This window comes from Ursus americanus, chromosome 9, assembly GCF_024610735.1.
Source record: "Ursus americanus isolate L20-20 chromosome 9, mUrsAme1.1.p, whole genome shotgun sequence".
Classification (NCBI taxonomy): domain Eukaryota; kingdom Metazoa; phylum Chordata; class Mammalia; order Carnivora; family Ursidae; genus Ursus; species Ursus americanus.
This window is the reverse complement of record NC_142135.1, coordinates 42,410,001-42,430,685: the sequence shown is the minus strand read 5'-3', so window position 1 is coordinate 42,430,685 and position 20,685 is coordinate 42,410,001. Positions and strand designations below refer to the sequence as shown.

At 41.4% G+C, this 20,685-nt stretch overlaps 1 protein-coding gene across 3 annotated transcripts in view; it reads right to left on the bottom strand.

The window, feature by feature from the left end:
- The window catches only part of RUNX1T1 (RUNX1 partner transcriptional co-repressor 1), a 135,558-nt gene that overhangs the window by 25,738 nt on the left and 89,135 nt on the right, over positions 1-20,685 (bottom strand). For all 3 annotated transcript variants that reach the window (XM_045805983.2, XM_045805984.2, XM_045805985.2), the window contains 4 exons: positions 20,024-20,205; positions 8,646-8,896; positions 3,784-3,869; positions 3,025-3,226 (listed from right to left, as the gene is read on the bottom strand). In XM_045805983.2, the coding sequence (XP_045661939.1) occupies positions 3,025-3,226; positions 3,784-3,869; positions 8,646-8,896; positions 20,024-20,205 (721 nt within the window). The remainder of the gene's footprint in view (positions 1-3,024; positions 3,227-3,783; positions 3,870-8,645; positions 8,897-20,023; positions 20,206-20,685) is intronic.

Sequence of the window (20,685 nt, the reverse complement as noted above, 5' to 3'; positions counted from 1 at the left end):
GAATGGAGAAAAAGGAGGAGAAAAGCAGCCTCACGGGGACCCAGATCAACACCCACCCTATACATACAAAAGCAGTTCTACAAAAGCAGTGATCCTATGTGCCCATTCTGATGGTATTAGCTTGCTCTTGGGTGAAATGCACAATGTAACGAAACTTAAATGTACAAAGAATAAGTCATACTTTGAAAATAGAGACAATTGTTTTAAAAATTAGCTTTCTAATTTTAGTGCTTGAATGTTTGGAGTTTTTCCTGGAAAGTGAGTAATTAACAATAAAAATAATACAAATCTATGATCGCAAGGAAAAAATCTAATATTTTGAAGAGTCCTTCAAGATACCAAACTGTCTTTGAGTCAAAACAACATTATGGGCTCAGTGTGCTCTCAATTTTAAAATTGTTCAAGAGGCTATTCAAAATAGCCTTTATTTAATATCTAGGGAAGACTCCCCAAAATTCAATTAGTAATAGATTAGTCATGTTCTCTTACTAATCCCTCACACTGACTTAACATTATGGATATATTTCAAAAGTAAAAATGGGAGTAAGTTTAACGAGTGCAACAGAGTGGTCATGGAGGTTACGTTCTCCTCTGTCCAGTCCCCAAATGCAATTTAAAAATGCTCAGAGTGTGTGTGTGACTAAACACTGCCAGTGTTTCCAAGCTAGGGAGGTAACCAAGGAAATATTTTGAACTAAAGATATTTCCTATAATATTATTCTGAAGTCCTGCAGGTCTCATTTGACCTCTGTAGCAGCTGCAGAATTGAGAGGATTGAGCTAAAAGAAACACGGGTAATGTAACTGCAGGATACAGAGATCTACGCGTACATAAAGATACAGACGTAGCTGTAGTTCTTATCTACACACACACACACACACACACACACCCCACGACACACTTTCTGGAGGCAGAAATGAGACTCATCAGCCAGTAATCTCTGATCCTTTCTTTACACACATCAATACATTCAACTCCAAAACCTAGGAGAGAACCTTCGAAAACACTTAATGCGAATCAGTGTGGTCCATGATTACAAACCACCGCTGTCTTAGCGCCACAGCCCAGTCCCACAAAACAAAACTCACAGGCTTCAAGGCTAGGAAAGGGCACACAATGAAAGGACATGCGGGATGCTGAAACTCGCGCACTGTGTGGCTCTTGACAAGTTGCCTCTCAAGTTGGGACGGTTTCTTAAAAGGCAGTCTAGGGTTCTGCGGCCCTACGGAACATGACTGTTTGTTAAAAAAGAGTCCAAACAAAGAAAGGAAATGCTTGTAGTCTTTGAATAATACAATCTACAAAAGCTTAAAGCCAAAAGCAACCTCATATGACCAAAACTATGAATTCATTATGCATCATCGGAAATAATGTAATTTGGGTACTCCTACGAAGTTTTTAAAACCAACTTTATTCTTTTAGGAAAAGGGAAACTAAATCCATCATCCTGGAGAACAATATACATTTGCATCACCAGAATGTGTATGCAACAGTGGTGATGATATAAGGTGTCCTATAGTGTGTGTGCTGAAAATAACTCACGTAGGCATGAAGTCCCATGAGTTTCTGAACTTTATCTTTGACAGTAGATAGCAGATCATACTAATCCTGTCAGTTCAGGGGCTGTCTGGTGCCAGGCCACTAACTGTGGCCCTGCCTATCTTCTCCAATAGACCAAAAGTTCCTCGAGGGAAGGAAGGAAGAATTTTATTCCTTTATTACATTGTCTAACACAATGCCTGGCCCATAGGCAACGTTCAGTAAGTAAGTATTGACTCAACGAATCAGTTCAATAAAGCAGGTTCAACTGCCAAAATTTTATTTAGTTTAAGGCTTTCAATTTTTGCCTACACTGGATGGTTACAAATACCCCCTTTATTTGTCCTGAACAGAACAACTTCGGATAATCAGCCAGGGGTGATAATGAGGCCAAAGTCAGGAGTTTAATCTGCGCATGTGTAATTAGTTTTGTTTGCGGCATGGACTGCGCCCTGAGTGAGCTGACAGGTGTATGGCTAAACAAATATGAACACGAGATGAGAGAACAGGGATCAACACAAACCCATCTCCACCACATTGACTCAGATGGCCCCCACAGGTAGTAGCCAGCAGTGTAAATGGTGACATCTTGTTATTAATTGCAGCAAAAGTTCATAGGCGACTCAAAAATTCTCCCAGGTTCAGGATCTCTTTCCCCATATTTGTGATATTCTATTTATAACCTTGACAATCTCCATGTATCAATATAGGATACGCCTACATATTAAGCATTCAGTTTCTAAAGCATGACTATATCAACAGCAGTGTATACATAGCTAGAATTAATAAGGGCTTTACACAGTCCTAAACCCCGTATTACACTATATGTTAACTAACTAGAATTTAAATAAAAATTTGAAAAAAATAAATAAATAAATGAAGGTTTTACGCAATCTAAGCTAAGGTCAAGTCACCAGAAGTCAGTGCTACCTTCATCACTAATTTCAAGTGCCCCCAGGCGGACTATATAACCGTTAGGTCCCTCTTCCTGGTTAAGTGTTTTATGAAAATAAAAGATACAGCTGGAAAACAAGGCTGTCTTAGAGACTGTGTCTTCAATTAAAAATCAGACAACACACGTCCAACACCGTGCACAGTCGCAGAACTCCCTGGAGAGCTTGCTGCAGCCACCGAGGCTCGCGGCTCCCTGAGATTTTGCTCTAGCACGCTGGGGGCAGGGTGCAAAGTGCCATGCTGTGCAGGGCCACGCATCTCGGTGATGCAGGTGAAACCCTGGCCCGGCCTTGAAGCTCCACCCCGAGCCCAGCATTACCCTGGAAAGAGGAGCTTACGTTTTGCGCCCGCCTCTGTGTGGGCCAATCCGCTGGCTTCCTCACGGAGACACGAACGCTACTGGGGATGTCTAGGGTTTATCGCTCTAAGAGGCCCTGCAGACCCTTTATTTTTGCAAAGCCCCATTGAACGTGAACTTGGCACTAAGCGTGAGAACAATCTGTTCAGCGTGTCCACCCAAAGGAAAGCTACCTAGCGCGACCGGGTCCGGGTTGACGGGGCTCTGCTGCCGAGAGTGGCCGCCGCCACCACCGCCACCTTTCTTCAAGTCCTCGGCATCGCTGTAGCGCCGGATCCAGTAATTCAGCTCCTCGCGGTCCGCCTCCTGACACCGCCGCAGCACCGTGAGGGACCGCCGCGTCTTCTCCACCATGTCCATGATGCAGTTCAACAGCTGTGTGAGGGACGGGCACGGGGGGAGAACACAGCCATCACCACAACCGAACCACTCTGGCAGGCAGCGAAACGGACTACTGCGGGACGACGAAGGACACGATTTTATTCCGGAGGGCTTCCTTCCATCTACTATTTTCAAAGGTCAGGTTTGAAACGGAGACCCGACAGATGAGTAAACTCAATGGGAATGAGAGTAAAACGTGGGAGGCGTGACTCACCCACAGAGATTTCAGCTGAAGGCACACAGCCAAGTTCCCAATACTAATCCCATTACTGTATAAACCAAATGACCCGTTTGCAATAAAACAGGAACCCACAGATCTGGCTTTGAGGGCTCCTTTCCATGACCTCACATTTTTCGTATGTTAGTGGCTTTGATATCAATGTAGAAATCAAATCCTGTATTTTTTTGCAAATATTCCCATTCATTAGTTTCTTCAAGGATAGCACAAAACATAATACCCTCAAAGCATCCCCAGCATTTCTCTTATTATCTAACCCTCTCCAGTTGTTTTTGAAACGTATTTTTAACCTAAATGATTACCGACATCTTACATGGTCAAGATGTTTCCATTCCTCTGCCCATTCTCTGTCTGTTAGTCTGTGATCAATCATTTCTTCTTGACGCGTGCCATGCAACCCTACAAACGTAGAGAAGAAGGCTGAATCACCCTATAGCATTCAGGACATAATCCATACATGCACAGGCACTTAGCAAAGACTAAACTAAATGATGTGAAAATGCATTCGATCTTGAATGGAGACTAAGTCATACATTCACAATTACCTAATGGGCTCTTCAATAGAATGATAAAATGTTAAAACTAGGAAGAATGTTAGAGGTCATATGGCCGGAACCCTTTCTTTTATGTAGGAAGAAAGGGGGAGTAAGGTGACACCAAGCACTGAGTCAGTTATCCATATAATGTTCCCAAATTGAAAATACAAATATATACTAACTCTTAATAAATACAAGAAACCACAAGGAGACATTAAGTGGTTTCAAACTGTGGCTTTCTAGCATTAAAAATAAAGACAGCATAAATCACTTTACATGGGCATGGATATGCTTTTCTAAAACGAGCACGGTAAAATTTTTCCACATTTCAGCATAAGCAAATGAACACAATCCTGTTGTATATACCTCCATGATGAAATCAGACCATGAAGAGAGGGCTTGCAAAATATGAAAGCAATATATGCTCATCTGATTTACCAAAAAAAAAATTTTAAAGAAATAAATGGGACATCATTTAGGGGAAAAAAATGCAACATAGCAGATATAATTTTGGACAAATCTCTTTCTTTTTTTAGATTTTATTTATTTTGGGGGGGCACGTGTGTGTGCGCACAAGTGGGGGGAGGTGCAGAGGGAGAGGGAGAAAGAGAATCTCAAGCAGACTCCCTGCTGAGCACGGAGTCTGACCCAGGGCTGGATCTCACAACTGTGAGATCATGAACTGAGCCGAAATCAAGAGTTGGCTGCTTAACTGACTGCGCCACCCAGGCGCCCCAACTTTGGACAAATATCTTAAATCCAAGCCAAGAAACCGAAAATCCCAATTTGTAATCTATAGCGTTAAGTATTAATTCTCTTTAGCATCACAGTTAAGGTACGACACAAAAAGGTAACATGGAAATGCTTACCAAGTGAGCAACAACAGCAATGGACATGAGCAATTAGGTAGGATGCCCATAACACAGAAAACAAATGCATGTCACTGAGCGGACGGGGTGGAAGGCTGTGAGCAGAGATATCCGGAAATGTGCTGCTCGTCTTACAAACTCATTATGGAGGAAACACCTTAGTTTCTACTACAAAAGAAAGGTATTGGACTTTAAATGATTAAAACCCCTTTTTGGTTAGTATTTCTCACACAGTTACTCTGAATAGCAAATTAAGCCTGGCATGGTTTGTGCTTCTAGGCACCTACGTAGGCTCCTTCTCAAGAGGGCACCATGTGGGAGTTAGAGGACAACGAGACTTAGGAGATACTGCATTTCACTTTCTATGAAATCAGAGCGGTTAGAAGTCCCCTCTTTTACCTGATATAGAGAAATAAAGATGATGAGTCACATGACTCTTTTTAGCCAACCATGAAACGTGATTTAATTTATAGCTGATGGAGGCATGCAAACACATGACAGCACTTTTTCAGATTAAATAAAAAGCTAAATATAAATCACTTCGTATCATTCTTGTCTAATTAGAACACGTTCAGAGGTATATTTTTAAAGTTAAAATTGTCAATGCCACCTATTGGTAAAAAAGTAAAATTGCAAAAGTGTTAATAATTTGCATAACAGAAAAGACACTGGGGGAAAAGAATATTTAGTTATTACTGTTTGTTGTGACTATTTCAAGTTGAAATGTTTGCAAATATGTAATTTTTGTTGACTTATTTGTTGCTTGTGTTTTAGGAAATAAAAACACTACTGCTGAAATGAGTCATCACAGAAAACAACCAGAGAAAGATGAAGATATAAATATGGCATCGACTTTCACAATGGAGGCATCTTATTATTTGCTTTTAAGGACCAAGAACTCCAGAGGTCTCAAAAGTTTCAGGAGTGCCCGTGTGGCTAAGTCAGTTGAGCATCTGACTCTTGATTTCAGCTCAGGTCATGATCTCAGGGTCATGGGATTGAGCCCTGCATCAAGCTCCACATTCAGTGCGGAGTCTGTTTGGGATTCTCATCTCTCCCTCTGCCCCTCCCCCCCCCATGCTGTCTCTAAATAAATAAATAAATAAAAACTTTTTAAAAAAGTTTCAAAAATTCAGTGGATCTAAGTTGATGATGATACAAGCTCTAACACCTGGAGTAATATTAATGAGCCATAAGAGGTCTGTGGCTAATGAGATTTCAACATTTGTGGAGTACTGCTAAGCTTCATCTCATTAAAAAAAACAAAAACAAACAAAAAAAAACATACATTAGAAACATGTTTGAGCCCAGGTACTTGGTAAGAAAATATATCATTTGCTGCTTCTGGAACTCTGAAGATCATCTGTTAGAATCGAATCTTTAAAAAGGAAAAATGAAGTCAACTCAAAATTTTACATGTATTAATTTCTCTATTTCAGATCCTTAAATATTCACCACCACACAATTTTCATTTATATTCATAATACCAAAAGGATATATGAGGGGAAAAGAGCTCATAATCATTAAAGAGCACATTTCCATTTGTGGGCAATTTGACAATAATGTTGAATCCTGGTTCTTAAAGTTTAGAAGATTTTAGCTAACTAGACTAAAACTTTTAAGTTTACTTATAAACTACTGCTGTTTGTAAAGGTATTTTATTAAAAGATTCTAGTGAGTGTATGTCTCTACATAATAGGCATTTGTAAGTCATACTAGACTAAGTATACCTTTATGACAATTTTTATATTCTCAAAATGGCAGCCTGATGTAACACCACCATTTGTTACTCATACATCAAGATTTTATTTTACATTAACACGCACTAAACTGTGCCAGACTTTAGGGATGGTTAAATAGTTGCACATATTTATAGAGATTAGCACTATTAGTTTTATAAGCTAATATAATTAAAAGGTAAGGAAAGTGGTCTGAACAAAAATCACATAAAACCAGTGGGTATAGATATAATTCATAAAGGGAAATTTTACATTACCAGATGAAAACATAATCATTGCACATAAGCCTAATTACTTCCTTGCTGATTACTTTATAGTGCATTGGAACTAATATTTTATAAAATAGCATTTGCTGCCTAACAAAGAGGCCATTTCCTAGCACCTACAAGAGCAGGATATCTTGAATCGGTCTTACAATGACCTGGTGAGTCCACTTCTATTTGAAAATAAGCAATTATGGTTTTGGGGCCTAAAGTCATAAATAAATGGCAAGGTCTTTACTTATAACAAGGCTGTTACCACGTTTGATATGGGGAGTCAAAATATTGATCTAGGCTGAGAAGTGACATAACCACTTTTGAGAGCTCATCAGAAATAGTACCTGAGAACATTAGACAGGTGGGCTATTAAGAAAGCACAAATTATATGCTTAGCCATTTGTCTGACACACTATAGAAATGTAGCAATGACTGCTGTGGGGAAGCAGAACTACTTTTGACTGTCTCACAACCAAGGCCTGAATAACCGCCCCTCCCCTCCCCCTGAACCTCCTTTTCTACTTTCTGAACATTCGGCGGGTTAAACGCAGAAAAGACAAAATGATCCAAATATGGCAGCCCTGTTTGCTAGCAACCTAGTGGGAAAGCTTATGTAAACTTCTGCTCATCATGCTATCTCTGTCTCTGTCTCAAAACACTGTGCCTGCTATTCAAGCAGCGGAGAAGTGGCTGACCGCAGTTCCCAGGGTTCTATGTTCTTGGCCCCGTGTTCCAGTTTTCCACTTAGACCTCATCCCCTGCTATTTCCACTACCCTGCCCACCAACTCTACCCGCAGGAAAGTTTGTCAGCAATTAGCTGACTAAAGAAGTCCTGCTGGTAGGTGGTGTGGACATAGAAGATGGAAAAAGAAGAAAGGATTGACGGTTGCTCTCAATTAATGAATAGTTTGATTCACCAAAATCAAGAATTAAAAGAGCCCGGGCACAGGGCTCTGATGCTATCCCCTCAATCCCTGATCTCAGGGTATCAAATCTTGTTCACTTCCCCTCTTACTTTGCATGGCAGACATTTGTTCTTTAGAAGGCAATGTCTCCTAAATGCTTCACTTCAATAGTTTTATGTAAAGAAGGAACAAACACAGGCAAACAGATCACATGTTTACCTAAACTCATTCTTTCTTTGATACTTTGATCTATGACACAACACTGTCAATACTAAATTTAATCACTGTCACTTGCAGGTGAAAAAAGTACCACACCATTCCTCAAAGAACATCTGTTGATTTAAGCCAGAGACATCATGCAATCTCATATTTTTCAAATACAGAGTATCGTGAAGACTGGAAAAATCAAATTGAACTCTAAGGCTATCCGAAATAAAAGTACAGTGAAAGAAAAGACATATTTTAACATTTAAAAAAAATATTTGTGGCAGACAGGCTGCATATGAAATCTCTCATGTAAAAATTCACTCTGTATAAAAATTCATAAAATAAGAATGCATTCATTCTCATAAAAATTCACTTTGCATTTGTTGAGAACTTTATATTAATTTAGATGACCCCTTTCCAAAAAAAAAAAAAAATTAGCCTGCTGTCATATAAAGACGTAAGTAATTAAGAGAGAGAAAGCACAGCTGTTAAAGAAATACTCACACTAACCAACTGTTCTCATAAAGGAGACGATATAAAGAAACAGAAGAGAATTTTTACCCCTATCACGGATTTCAAGCCTCAGGTTCAGTTGAGAAGTGATGATGTGAGTCTTCAAGCACCCAATCCCGTAAGAAGTGAACAGATCCTTCAGTCTTACCCATAGGTCTGTTTCTGTCCCTGAGGTCCCTGTGGCTGGGGTGTCGATAGGAGTCCCTGTAGTGGTGGGCAATGGCCATATCATCCAAACGGTAATGCTGAGGTGGAGGTGGGGTAGGGTGAGGCAGGCCATTGGGCTGGTAGGATAAGCCGTTATTTGGACTGTACCGCTGGCCTGGGCTAATAGTGCATGGTCGCTTGCTTGGATGTTCGGAGTGCAAAGGCTCTCTGTCAAAGCCATTTTCTTTGGTTCTAAAGGGGAAAGAAAAAGTTTCACAATGTTATTCAGAAGCCAGCATAGTTCAGATACTCACATTGGAACTTACAATATAAACAGAATATTTGTTTATTGGACAGAAACTTTCTAAACTCGGCTTCCCAGAAGACCTATGGGAATTCACTGAAACCCATGTGGAGGCCTAAGTCTTCGCAAGACTGCATACATGAGAAAATGGGTTCAATCCTCACCAAACTGGCAAATACCTTTCCAGTTGTAGCTCACATGTGTGGTGAGGTAATAAGTAAGAGGAAACTTAATCTCCCTGTTACAGCGAGCATATTTATTAAAAAAAAAATAAGTACTTGATTTCAAACAAATTATCCTAAAACTGAACTGTCTTTGGTGAAGATTCACCAAAGTGGTATAGCATCCGTCTCTTGATGAATTCTGAAGGGATTCCTATTCCATTTATCTAACCCGGCATCTGACTTTCATGTCAGAGAACATCTAAGAGCTTTGTTGTCTGGTACAATAGCTCCATGAGGCTGCTTAAATTTAAATGTAAACTCAGTTTCAACTCAGTTCTTCACGACCAGTAGCCACATCTCAGGTACTCACCATCACCACCTGTGGCTATGGTATTGCACTGCACAGATACGGTACATTTCCATCAGCACAGAAAGTTCTCCTGGAAAGGGCTAATACAATAAAGCAATGTAACGTCTGGGACGCTGCCTTCACCAGCAGCCATAAAGACCTACCTGGAAGTGAGCCCCCTTAAAGTGGAGGACGCTTGCCCAGAGAGCTTGTGTGACCTGTCACCGGGTCTCTGGGCAGGACGGGCACACCCTGACTGCACTTCATGATGCGATACACAGAGCTTTGAACTTGGCTTTGAGAAGGAATAAGGTCTGCAAAAGAGGCCCTGATAACTAATTGCTGCTCATAGATTCTCACACAGAAATCGGGGTAAAGTAATATCTGGGGGCTGGATATATCTCTATTCTTAGAGACTAACTCAATATATTCAATAAAAGAGGAACGAATCACATCACAACTTTGACTGAAATCATAGCTCCTACGCTAATGGTTTCCTTTGTATTCAGCTCTCCCTACAAGACCAGCACTCTATCCTTAGACCAGTGATACTATTTTCCCCAGGAAATTTCTCCACGAGAATTCTACCAAGTCACAGTAGCTGGAGATTTCTACATGCCTTTTTGACTTTAGGTTGGTAACAAGAGCATAGAGGCCTTTTAAGACACTTTTCCTAGTTTCCTAGATAGAGTCTAGGATACTCTCTGTCTGATAACACCAGAGGCATCTGCATGGAAACTAACTCAACGACAGAGATGTGGAGATTACAGCAATAAGATTCTGCCATGAACCATCCGGTGTGTTCCTTTAGGGTAGAGCCCCAGTGACAATTCACATACCAGATTGAGAAGGACAGAGGAGATAGAGATAGAAGCCCAAGCACACCAAGAACTAAGAGAAACTGCAGACTTCAATGTGAAATGAATATATGCCCATTACATACTGAAGAAAGATGCATTGTTCCAGCGACAGGAGCCCGGCCAACACTGGATCGCAGTCCCCGCGAGACTAGCAGCCAGAAGTCGATGCTGCTCCCATCAAAGTAGGTGGCTGATACATACGAACTCCATACAGCTTGATCATTGATATCAGACAAAAATGCCCATATCTCAGGCACTACCTAAATGCACTGCTTTAAAATAATTTTTAAAAGTGAAAGGGTACAATCTAGCTATCAATTTATCTAAGAGTAAATCTGACATTCTAGTCTGTTTTTTTTTATCCTATACATTTCTGAATAAAACACTTCAACATTCAATGCACAACACCAGCATAAATCAGTTGGAAAATACTGAAAACTATTAGTAGCTATGAAGATAATGCTAACACAGCACCTACCTTACCGGCAGGGGGGTGTAGTGGAAAGAGCACTGGACTGGGAATCAAGAGACCTGAGATCTAGTCCTGGCTCTTCCACGACTAGCTGTGTGACCCTGGGCAAGCCACTTAACCTCTCTGGACCTTAGTTTGCTCATCTGTAAAATGAAAGGGTTGGACTAGATCAGTGGTTTTCAGACTGTGCCCCCTGAGGTGTTTTTACGGGATTCTGCAGGCAGTGAAGCATTTTTCCCCCAAACAATCAAGGCTTCAAGGGCCAGAGGAACCCACTTATTCTTCTCCGTTTTACAAGCTGGGGTTCCACCTAGGGTTTCATTTTAAAGGACAAAGTCTGCTGCTAAAATTCGAAAGTTTGAAAACCACTGGACTAGATGATTTCTGAGGTCCCTCCTAGTTTGAAAACTCTGCGATTCAATTATTCTATATTTATATCTAAATGGCATAGTTAGGACATCATGGTTATGATCGAAACACACAGGGCTAATGCTTCTCTGGCCAAACTGTGTCAAAGTCAACCACTTTAGCCAACAGAGAACTTCTCTGTTCTTTGTTTTGAACAATTTATTATTTGTAGCTGGGGTCGTGTGTGAGTTTGTGTGCGTGTGCAAAAATAGAAAATATCCTCTAAACACCTTCTAGCAGCCCCTGTTGCATTTCTAAATATGCAAACATCTCTGACCCAGATGTCAAACGCCTCGACTTACTAGTTTTGCCTCTCTCTGTTCAATAACAGCAACACACAGCACTGGAAGACTTCTTATAATTTTCAAAGTGGTTGGATAATGTTATTTACCTTCACCCTCAGATCAGCTGTCTGACCAGTGCTATTACTTCCGTGACCCATTATTATGAAAATACAGGTTTCTCCCCCTAAAACAAGGACAGTAATATCCCGAAGTAGGGCTAGGTCTTTAGTCTGTCCTATCATTTCTATCAGGACCCTGCTGTCCTATCACTCTGCTAGCTTACTGAAACAATAAAACTCATCACCTCACAAAGGTAGTTATATTTTAACAGCAAAGCATTAAAACATTCATGGCTCATAGAAACAAAGCTATGAAAGGTCTCCCCGGTGCTTCCACAAATCACCCATGTCTGGTTAGAAGGCCAACCCTATTCAAAGGATGTATGTCCAGAAAGGCAACTAAAACATCTTAATGGCTATTTGTCTGTCTTCTTCTTAGAAATGCTTACAACTATCTACACCTCATTGGCTTGAGCAAATTCCAAATTAGCTCTTTTTATGTTGCCCTTTCAAAGTGTATTGGGCGAAATGAACAAATTGTCCCATCACTTTTCATTGTCCCACACCAGCATACTCTCGAAATAACTCAAATTCTAGTGGGAAGTCCGTCATGTCTCAGAGATTTCTGGAAGGCATTTTTTTGTTTGTTTTTGAAGTCAGCCTGAGAATATTCTCTCTCCCTACCAAGAGAAATTTCCCTGAACATAACCTAACCACTTCAACATTTAGATTCCAGTCACTTCTCCAGAGTCTGATGGCACTATTAATAAAGGGCCACTCGGGAATCAGCTGTGTGACCTTGGGAAGGTTAGCCTCTGGCTTCAGTTTCCTGGCCAGTAAAATGGGATGAATGGGAAATAACAAACATTAAAACAAACACAACAAAACTTAAGAGACAACCTAACTTACATTTTACCCCATCTCAGGCCGTTTTCCCCCCTAGTTCCTCAATAACAGAGGCTATGAGCTATTTTAGAAAGAAAACACAGGGTTTTTAAACATTTTCCTCTACATAAAATATTTCAAAAGTCATGACTAGCTAGTGTGCACTGATAATCCCTATTTATATAAAACAGGGTAACATTCAAGGAAATGAGGGAAAATGAAAGAAGTTATTATAAATCCATGACAAGAAATGGAAGGAAAGGACCAATCCCCTATGACTGGAATATACTTAAATTTAAAAAAATTTTTTTTTAATGTGGGGAAAATAGCACTATCAAGATTGTTCTAGGGAGAGGCAAATGGGTACAGCGTAATATGCCTTAAGATGCCAAGGAAGAAACTGAATAATTCTAATCTTATTCCTGTTATAAAGAAATACCTGCTTTAGGTGCTCACTTTTTTGAGTTATCACAGGTATTTCAACAGAACATGTCCAAACTGACCTCATCTTTCTCTGGTACTTCCTGTCCCGGTCAATTTTGCAACCTTCTACCTAGTCACCCAGGCAGAAACTTCGAAGTCATGCTGCAACTTTCTTCTCCAAATCAAGTCCTGCCAAGGGCCTCTTAAGCGTCTCTGGCACAAGTCCCTCTGCCGAGTCAGGACACCTTATCTCAGCCTGTTCACACCACTGCCCCACTCGACCAGTGTCCCAGCCAGAGCCAGGGCTAAGATACCAGCATACTCTCCCAATAAAGACACATGGATTTATTCTTGTATTTTAGAAGTCAAGATTTACGTCTCAGGAAGTAATAGCTCTTGGTTTTAAAAAGCCCAAAGACATTAATAACTGGCCCACAGACTAACTGGACACTGAATCAAAAGGGGGGTAAAATCATTCTTGACATCATATTTTCAAAACACAGATCAGCAAAAGGTCTCTTCAGGAATTGTTAGGAACCAGGTAAGTTTAGATAAAAATTTTACATACCACCTTTCCACTGGTGTTGAAATAAAATATATTACAAATTACCCTGCCTCTTTAAAATGAAATTCAAACCTAATGCTTCATGACACCCCAGAGGGGTTCAGTGTTTTTGCTATCTCCCTGGAGGAAGTGGGATATGTAGACAGGGAAGAACAGGGAGCTGACTGACACAGGACCATCACTGCTGGGCCACATGGAAAGGAATGCCTTCAATCCCTCCATGGCTAAAGCAGCACCCAGGAGTCAGCTTCCTGAGCAGGACACTCATACCTTCAGGAGCGAGTAAGATGCAGGTGGGTGTTTGCGACTGCAGACTTACAGCCACAACACCTGGACCTTCAGGAATTACAATATACAGCTTCACAGAGCCATCTGAGTCCTCCCTCCCATGTCTCCTAAAGACCTGCTCAACTTGCGACTGGATGTCCCCATGCCTTTGCTAATTTCTGGCCACTGCAAGGTACTCGATTTCCCCAGCTCCCACTATCTATCTGCAACCGTGCTTTCTTTTTCTAATCAGTTATCTATAAATTCCAATTGGAACCCTCCAGTTTTTTCTGGTCAGTGAATCAATCATGGCATTTTGTTCCTGGGCTACGCATGGCTATTTTCATTGTTGTGGGTGTTTCAGAGATGCATCTTTTAAAACAACAGAAAGCAAGACAGTAATCAAGAAAGCAAGCTAGCAAGACTCTTGAGAGAGAACATCTGGTATACTACTGAAAATGATTGCATTAAATGCTTAACTTTATTTGTTCATATACTATTGCTGGCATTGTTGTGTATGTTGTGTTTTGTGTGTGTGTGTGTGTGTGTGTGTGGTGTTTGGCTTTGTTTTGGTTCAGACACTCAGGATGTGTAATGCACCATCCTAAGCTTTCCCAGGAATACAAAGATGACCAAGACACAATCCATGATCCCCCAAGAGCCTCCCCATAAGATTATCATTTAGTACTAGACTTAAATTCTTTTTGGAAGGGTGCTGCCAAGAAATCTCCACCATAAACGCAATTTACTTAGAGATGTAAGGTTTCTATACATTCATGCAGGACCTGAATTTGGCAGGTAGCATAAGAACAGTACAACAGTGGGACATTAGAAGGAGTAAAGCTCACTCCACAATGTGCACTCAAGAGAGCAGGGGCTGTGGAGTTGGCTTCAAGTTTTGGCCCTGCTACCTGCCAGCCACATGAACTTAGAAGCTTAACCGCTATGCGTCTCAGTGTTTTCATCCACAAAATGAGGACAACTGTCTCGGAGCTACTAAGGACGATCCGAAAACTCCACGTAAAGAGCCTAGCACATAGTTGGTATCCAATAACTTAATCAAATCACGCCGTTTTCAAGGTGGAGCATTCAGCAGCTGGTGGTGTAAGAATCCTAATTATAAGATCATGGACGCTCGAGTCAGAGTCCGAGAACGTGAGGTCAGAATCCCATCAGTGCGTCTCTTGGAAGCCATGTGACCTCAGACACATTATCCAGCCTGCCTCTGTATAATAGGCCTGGTAGAAAATAAACTGCTACATATATGGTAGCCTCCCCTTGTCTGCGGTTTCGCTTTTCACAGTTCCAGTTCCCCAGTCAACCACACTCCAGAAGCAGATGATCCTCCTTGTAACGTTATCACCAATGGTAGCCTAACGGGACGTCACAACGCCTCTGTCTTTCACGTCACTTCATCTCATCACATAGGCATTTTTTCATCCCACATCATCACAAGAAGAGTGAGTACCGTACAAAAAGATATTTTGAGAGAGACCACATTCACATAACTTTTATTGCAGAACATTGTTATAACTGTTCTATTTTATTTTTGTGGTTAATGACATGATGCCTGATTTATAAATTAAACTTTATCATAGGAAGAAACACAGCATATAGGGTTTGGTACTATCTGTGGTTTCAGGCATCCACTGGGGGTCTTGGAACGTATGCCCCACAGATGGGGGGGATTACTATATATTAATATGTCAGTTACTTAGCATGAGGCTTGGCACATCTTAAGTGCTCAGTAACATAGTAACTATTTTTAATATTTATGCTTGGGAAGCTTTCATTCAAAGAGTAGATACTGCCTGAGTTAGCCTGTAAAGCATGAATAGAATGACGACATACAAGAACATGAAACACAGCAGAAACCATCGGTCAGAACACAGACTAAAGCATGAAGAGTATTCACCAGGGGGCTAGACCCTAGGAGAGCAGCAAGAAATAAGACTGCCAAGTTCCCACTGAAGTTGGTGTGGAGAGACCAAAATGTCCCATACAACCAGCCAACTCTTCTTATCGTGTAAATGCAACATAATGATATTTCACTAGAAGACTTCACAATTGATCTGACTATAAAAAAAAAGTCATTTCTACAGGGATGATTACTCACTTTGTGCAAGAAAGATTGCATAAAAGATGGAACACAAGTATGTAACATAAATTCCTTACATTTTGTCACAGAAAACTGAATGCAGTGGACAACACAAATTTAATTCTGATTGGCATAGCCAATTAATCCTACAGTTCATTGTAAAGTGTGCCTACCTTTTCTTTTTAGAAAGACAAAAATATTGAAGCCTCATTTATTTTACAGAAACGGAAAGAGGGGCCCAGTAGGTTCAGCTGGTGTGTGCTGTGATGACAAATCTTACATATTCAACCAACACAGTGTCAAAACGACTGCCTTCTGACCCTCCAACCTTCAACATTTTTTACCTTACTCATTAAGCCAGGAAACCTGGCTGGCTGTGGATCCTCTGTCATTAAAAAGATTTACAAACCCCCAGAATATTATACTATCGCATTACCCACGTGAGCAATTACGCAGCAAAAATAAATGAGGGAAAGTAAGGGGGAAAAAACCCCTAGTTCCTAGTTGAGGTTCCCTTATTTAAACTGCACATTAAAACATATTTTGTGCAACTGCAAGATTTCAGGTCTATAAATATGCTGGTTTTGCCCCTAAGAAGCTTCGTGACTTTAAGCAAGTTCTTTGGGCCATCATTTCCTCCAGCCTGGGAGATCCATAAGGTCCCTCCCAGCTGACAAGCTACAGAATCCTAAAGGTCAAACAAGTCTTTTTAGAAAATAATATTTAATTATCGAGGGAGGAGGAAATCCATATTAATGCAACGGCGTGGCCTACATAATAAAGTCTAGATGTGTTAAGCAGAGAACGATTTAAAGCATAATTATATTAAAATGATGATATATAAGAAGAGGATTAATATTTAACATCGATCCTTTGAAATAGTGAGGGGCGGAGGTAGAAACAGAGTTACCCATACAAACCAAAGATCATTCAGTTTGATTTCTTAAGCAAGAAAGATTCTCTGAGTCAGAAAATCAGCATTAACAGACGCAAACATAATATTAAAGATGAATTATAACAAAAAGCTGCAGGATCAAAGCTGTGAGGAAAGACAGACAGCAATGATGATTAACGCAAGTGTTTTCACCTTAATAATTTTTATGCATTCTGTAGTCTCAAAAGAATGCAGCCTTCTCTAATTGCTCTTTCCTCCTCACTCCATGTGAAAGTGTGAGTGTCTTCATGACTGCCGCGGCGAGAAGTTTTAAAGAGCGCTCTTAGCTTCTGGTCTTATCTTTGAAAGCGGTCACTTCATTTAATCAGCGCCAGGAAGGTTCCTATCCCCTTTGTCAGCTTCTCCCAACACAGAATGACAGAATCAAGGTCTACTATAACCAATGAACTCTTAAATACTAACAAAGAGTAGAAGTCAGAATTTTCTATTTACTTTCCTTAGTATTTTAGGAAAAAATAGCATGATTTTAAAATGAAAATTGCCTTTTTCTAAATTGGGTTCTACAGTATTCTACCACAGACCTACAAATTTAGTATAGTTGTTCAGAAACTCACCCTGGAGATATTTTAAAAAGAAAGTAGAATAAATTTCACTGTTTCTTACAGGAAAAAAAAAAAAGATTTCAGATTTCCCTCAGAGTCTTCATTTCTCTGTAAATAACAATAATGTTTAAAAAAAGAAGAAACATAACCAGTGGCAATCATATTTAAGGATGAGAAGAAAGTTAAATACGCCACAACCCATCCCTGAAACACATGATGACTGTTTAGTAGATTAAATCTGCAATCGTCACAGAATTTAAGCCCCCAAAGTTGTAAACAAAATATAGAGCGCTCTTTTGTTCGTGACATGTCATGAACAAATTACCAAAATGTGTTTTCTCCTCAGGTGTCAGTTTTTCCCTCTTTTAGTGACTGATGGTTCCCAGTGTTATTACAGAAACAGATTGATCTTTTTAATGAGCCAGTTTAATAGACTCCAAAATCTCACCGTGGTCGCTCATCCATGTCAGACCATATGCACCAACAAAACATTCAGTAAAACAAAAAAAGCTCTGCTGTCAGACAGCTCCATACTCTATAAAATTTCATATAGTAGATCTGAATATACAGATAAATAACCAGAGGAGAGGAAAATGCATATGCAAACAAGATGCAGAAAATATATGCAAAGAAATACTGTAGAGACCCATATTTTCTTGGCTCTGATCATATTCCCACAAGATACAAATGTATTTACACAACATATTCTCATTACCCGTCCTCCTAACTCTAAGGAAATCCATTTGCCATCCTTCCATTAAAACACACACTTCAGGGTTCCACTTGAAAAAGAATGTTCCAGTCAAAGAGCAACTGTGTGAATTCTGGACTCCAGCAACTGCCTATGAATAACCTGAAGGGAGAACGAGACTGGAGGCTCTTTTAAGAAAGTTCCACCTGATCAAATGCAAACTTGCATGCACATGCAGCTACGGATCACCAAAACCAAAATGCCGATTATCTGTGGAATTTACAGGAAGTTTCCGTATCAGTGTTAGCACGCTGCTCAAGGCTCACCTCAGCATCGTCCAAGCAAAGCCTGCAGGCACAACACCTCCAAATATAAAACACTGGGAAAGAAAATCAGTGAGGAAATGGCTGGGATAGAGAGAAGGGCATGAAACTGTTTGGTCTGTTACTTAGCAGTTGGGGTTTCTAGAACACTTCCAATTTTGCCTATAGGAATATTTTTTATCACAGCTATCCAAAGATTCCCCTGGTACCCCAGCCTTTGCCCAAATAAAGGTTTTCTTCCCAATTGTCCAGCCAGTCTCTCCCTAATTCTTTTACATTATCCTTGAAAAATGGAGCTGCCACATCCCCATACGTGCACACAGTACGGATTTGCTGCAGGGGGGAGGGGTTAGCGTCAGACAGGAAGGCACGTGTGAATCATCTATCCTTGGGCCGCTTCTTGGTTTTCAGTATCATGTGGACACGCCACTCAGACACCTGGATTAAGCAGTCACCTTCCAAAGCTAAAGCACTAAATGCTTAAATATGACTAAGGAAAAATGGCTTGCAAAAACGAGAAAGCAGCACTGTTGGCAGGTCATGTCTGGAGGTGGGTCTACAGCATGTCAGAAGTAAACTATGTTTAACCTTTTGCTTTCGGATTTTAAACTATCACAAGGCCCTATGTCAAGAGGAGAAGAATTCCAGAGACTGTAGCATAAAAACTGCTTAACGGAGGATTATGTAATAACTGTATGTAAACTGGCTGGCTTTTAATAACATTCTGATTTGCAAAGCAGCTAATACATTTAAGGGTAGCTAAGTCGGTCACAGATAGATGTCTCTGAGTAGCTCCAAGGATCAGAAGCTCCTATGAATCTGGAACATACTTGTGCCAGAATGTTAACCTCTCAAAGGCTGCTTCACTCACGCCTGATGAAATGCAGACAGAAAGTGGGTAAGTAGAGAAAGGACACAAAGCAGATGACAAATACGTTTCTGAACACGGTTTCGTTTCAGTACGGTTCCATATTTTTACAACTATGACGCAAGATGCTGCTAATAAGACTTCTTATTCCTATATTAGAAAATATTTGTAAATGAGGATGAGGTACTCAAGAAAATTATTTTAATAGGTACAAGGGAAATTTCACGCATACGCCTTATTCAACAACTACTTGGTAGGGCTGAATGGAGAAGGGGCTTTGGTTTACATTTCTCAGAATTCTCAATGAGGGAGCAGTGTGCCTGAGGGAATGAGTATCGCCTGAGAAACTGTAAAAATGCCATCTACTAGTTCTCTTACTTATTGCTAATCTTCACGCAGCTCCTCTAGCTTCCCAGACGCTTTCTCTTCACTCCTCTAAACCCCAATTCAACCGCTACCGCACTGTTTCCTGAGCAACACACAAAGGCCAGCGTTCAAAACCGTCATGTGCGGAGAACACTCGCAAGGGCAAATTTCCTCACACGGGAAGGGCAAAATATGTGGGTTGAATTATGCAATAAATGAGAATTTTCACCTTGCCTGTGTGTCTAAGAACCCTCGGTGGCACTTAGCCCATCTGGGCATTATGCATCACCTCTGACCCTACTATTTCAGGGCGCCAGAATGAACCCGCCCAGAGACCCCTCGCTCCGTAACATCGCAGGCCAGCGCGAGCTCACCGCTCCTTGGCAAGACGGGTCGCTCGCCCAGCAGTTCGCGGGGGCGTGAAACAGGTCTGCGAACCACAGACAGGAGGCCACGGCCACGGCCACGGCGAGTCCGGGGTCCTCCTCCTTCTCACCTGTCTGGAGTTCGCCTCTTCCCGTTTTCGTTCACATCGAGAAGCAGCTCTGAGGAGTCAACAGGTGAGGTGGTGCTGGCATCCAGAAGCAGCTGTTCATGCTGGGCGAGGTACTGGGCAGGGTTCTGTTTGGCCAGCCTTGCGCAGTGGAGGAGCTCGCGCTGCAGCAGCGGCAAGTTGGCCTGTGGGGGGAGGACAGCGATGAGAGGGCGGCCCGGAGCGCCTGCCAACCCCGGGGACGATCCGCTTCTCCAACACTGGCGGGGCACACGACCCCGCTCAAGACCCAGGTCATCGAGGGCACGCCAGAAGTCTGAGTCCCGGCACAATTCTCAGGACCGGGCTCCGGGGTCTGCCTCCCGCTGCGCCTGGGTCGCCCCGGGTGTGAGGACGCTGACCTCTGTGGGCCGCCTCCCCCGTCCTGCCTCAGTGCCCGCTGACAACCATGGGAGTGGCACTGCGTTATTTTTAAAGTCCCTTCATACTCCAACATAATGGGATTAAAAACTCCACAGGGTATCAGATTCCAGCTCCACCCACGAGCGGCTTTTGCGGTCCACAAGGAAGAGGGAAGGTACCAGAAATACGCAGCTAATTAACCTCAGGGTGAGCTCCCTGACACAGTCAAAACTATCTAGTGACTTACCCAGGTAAAACAGGTT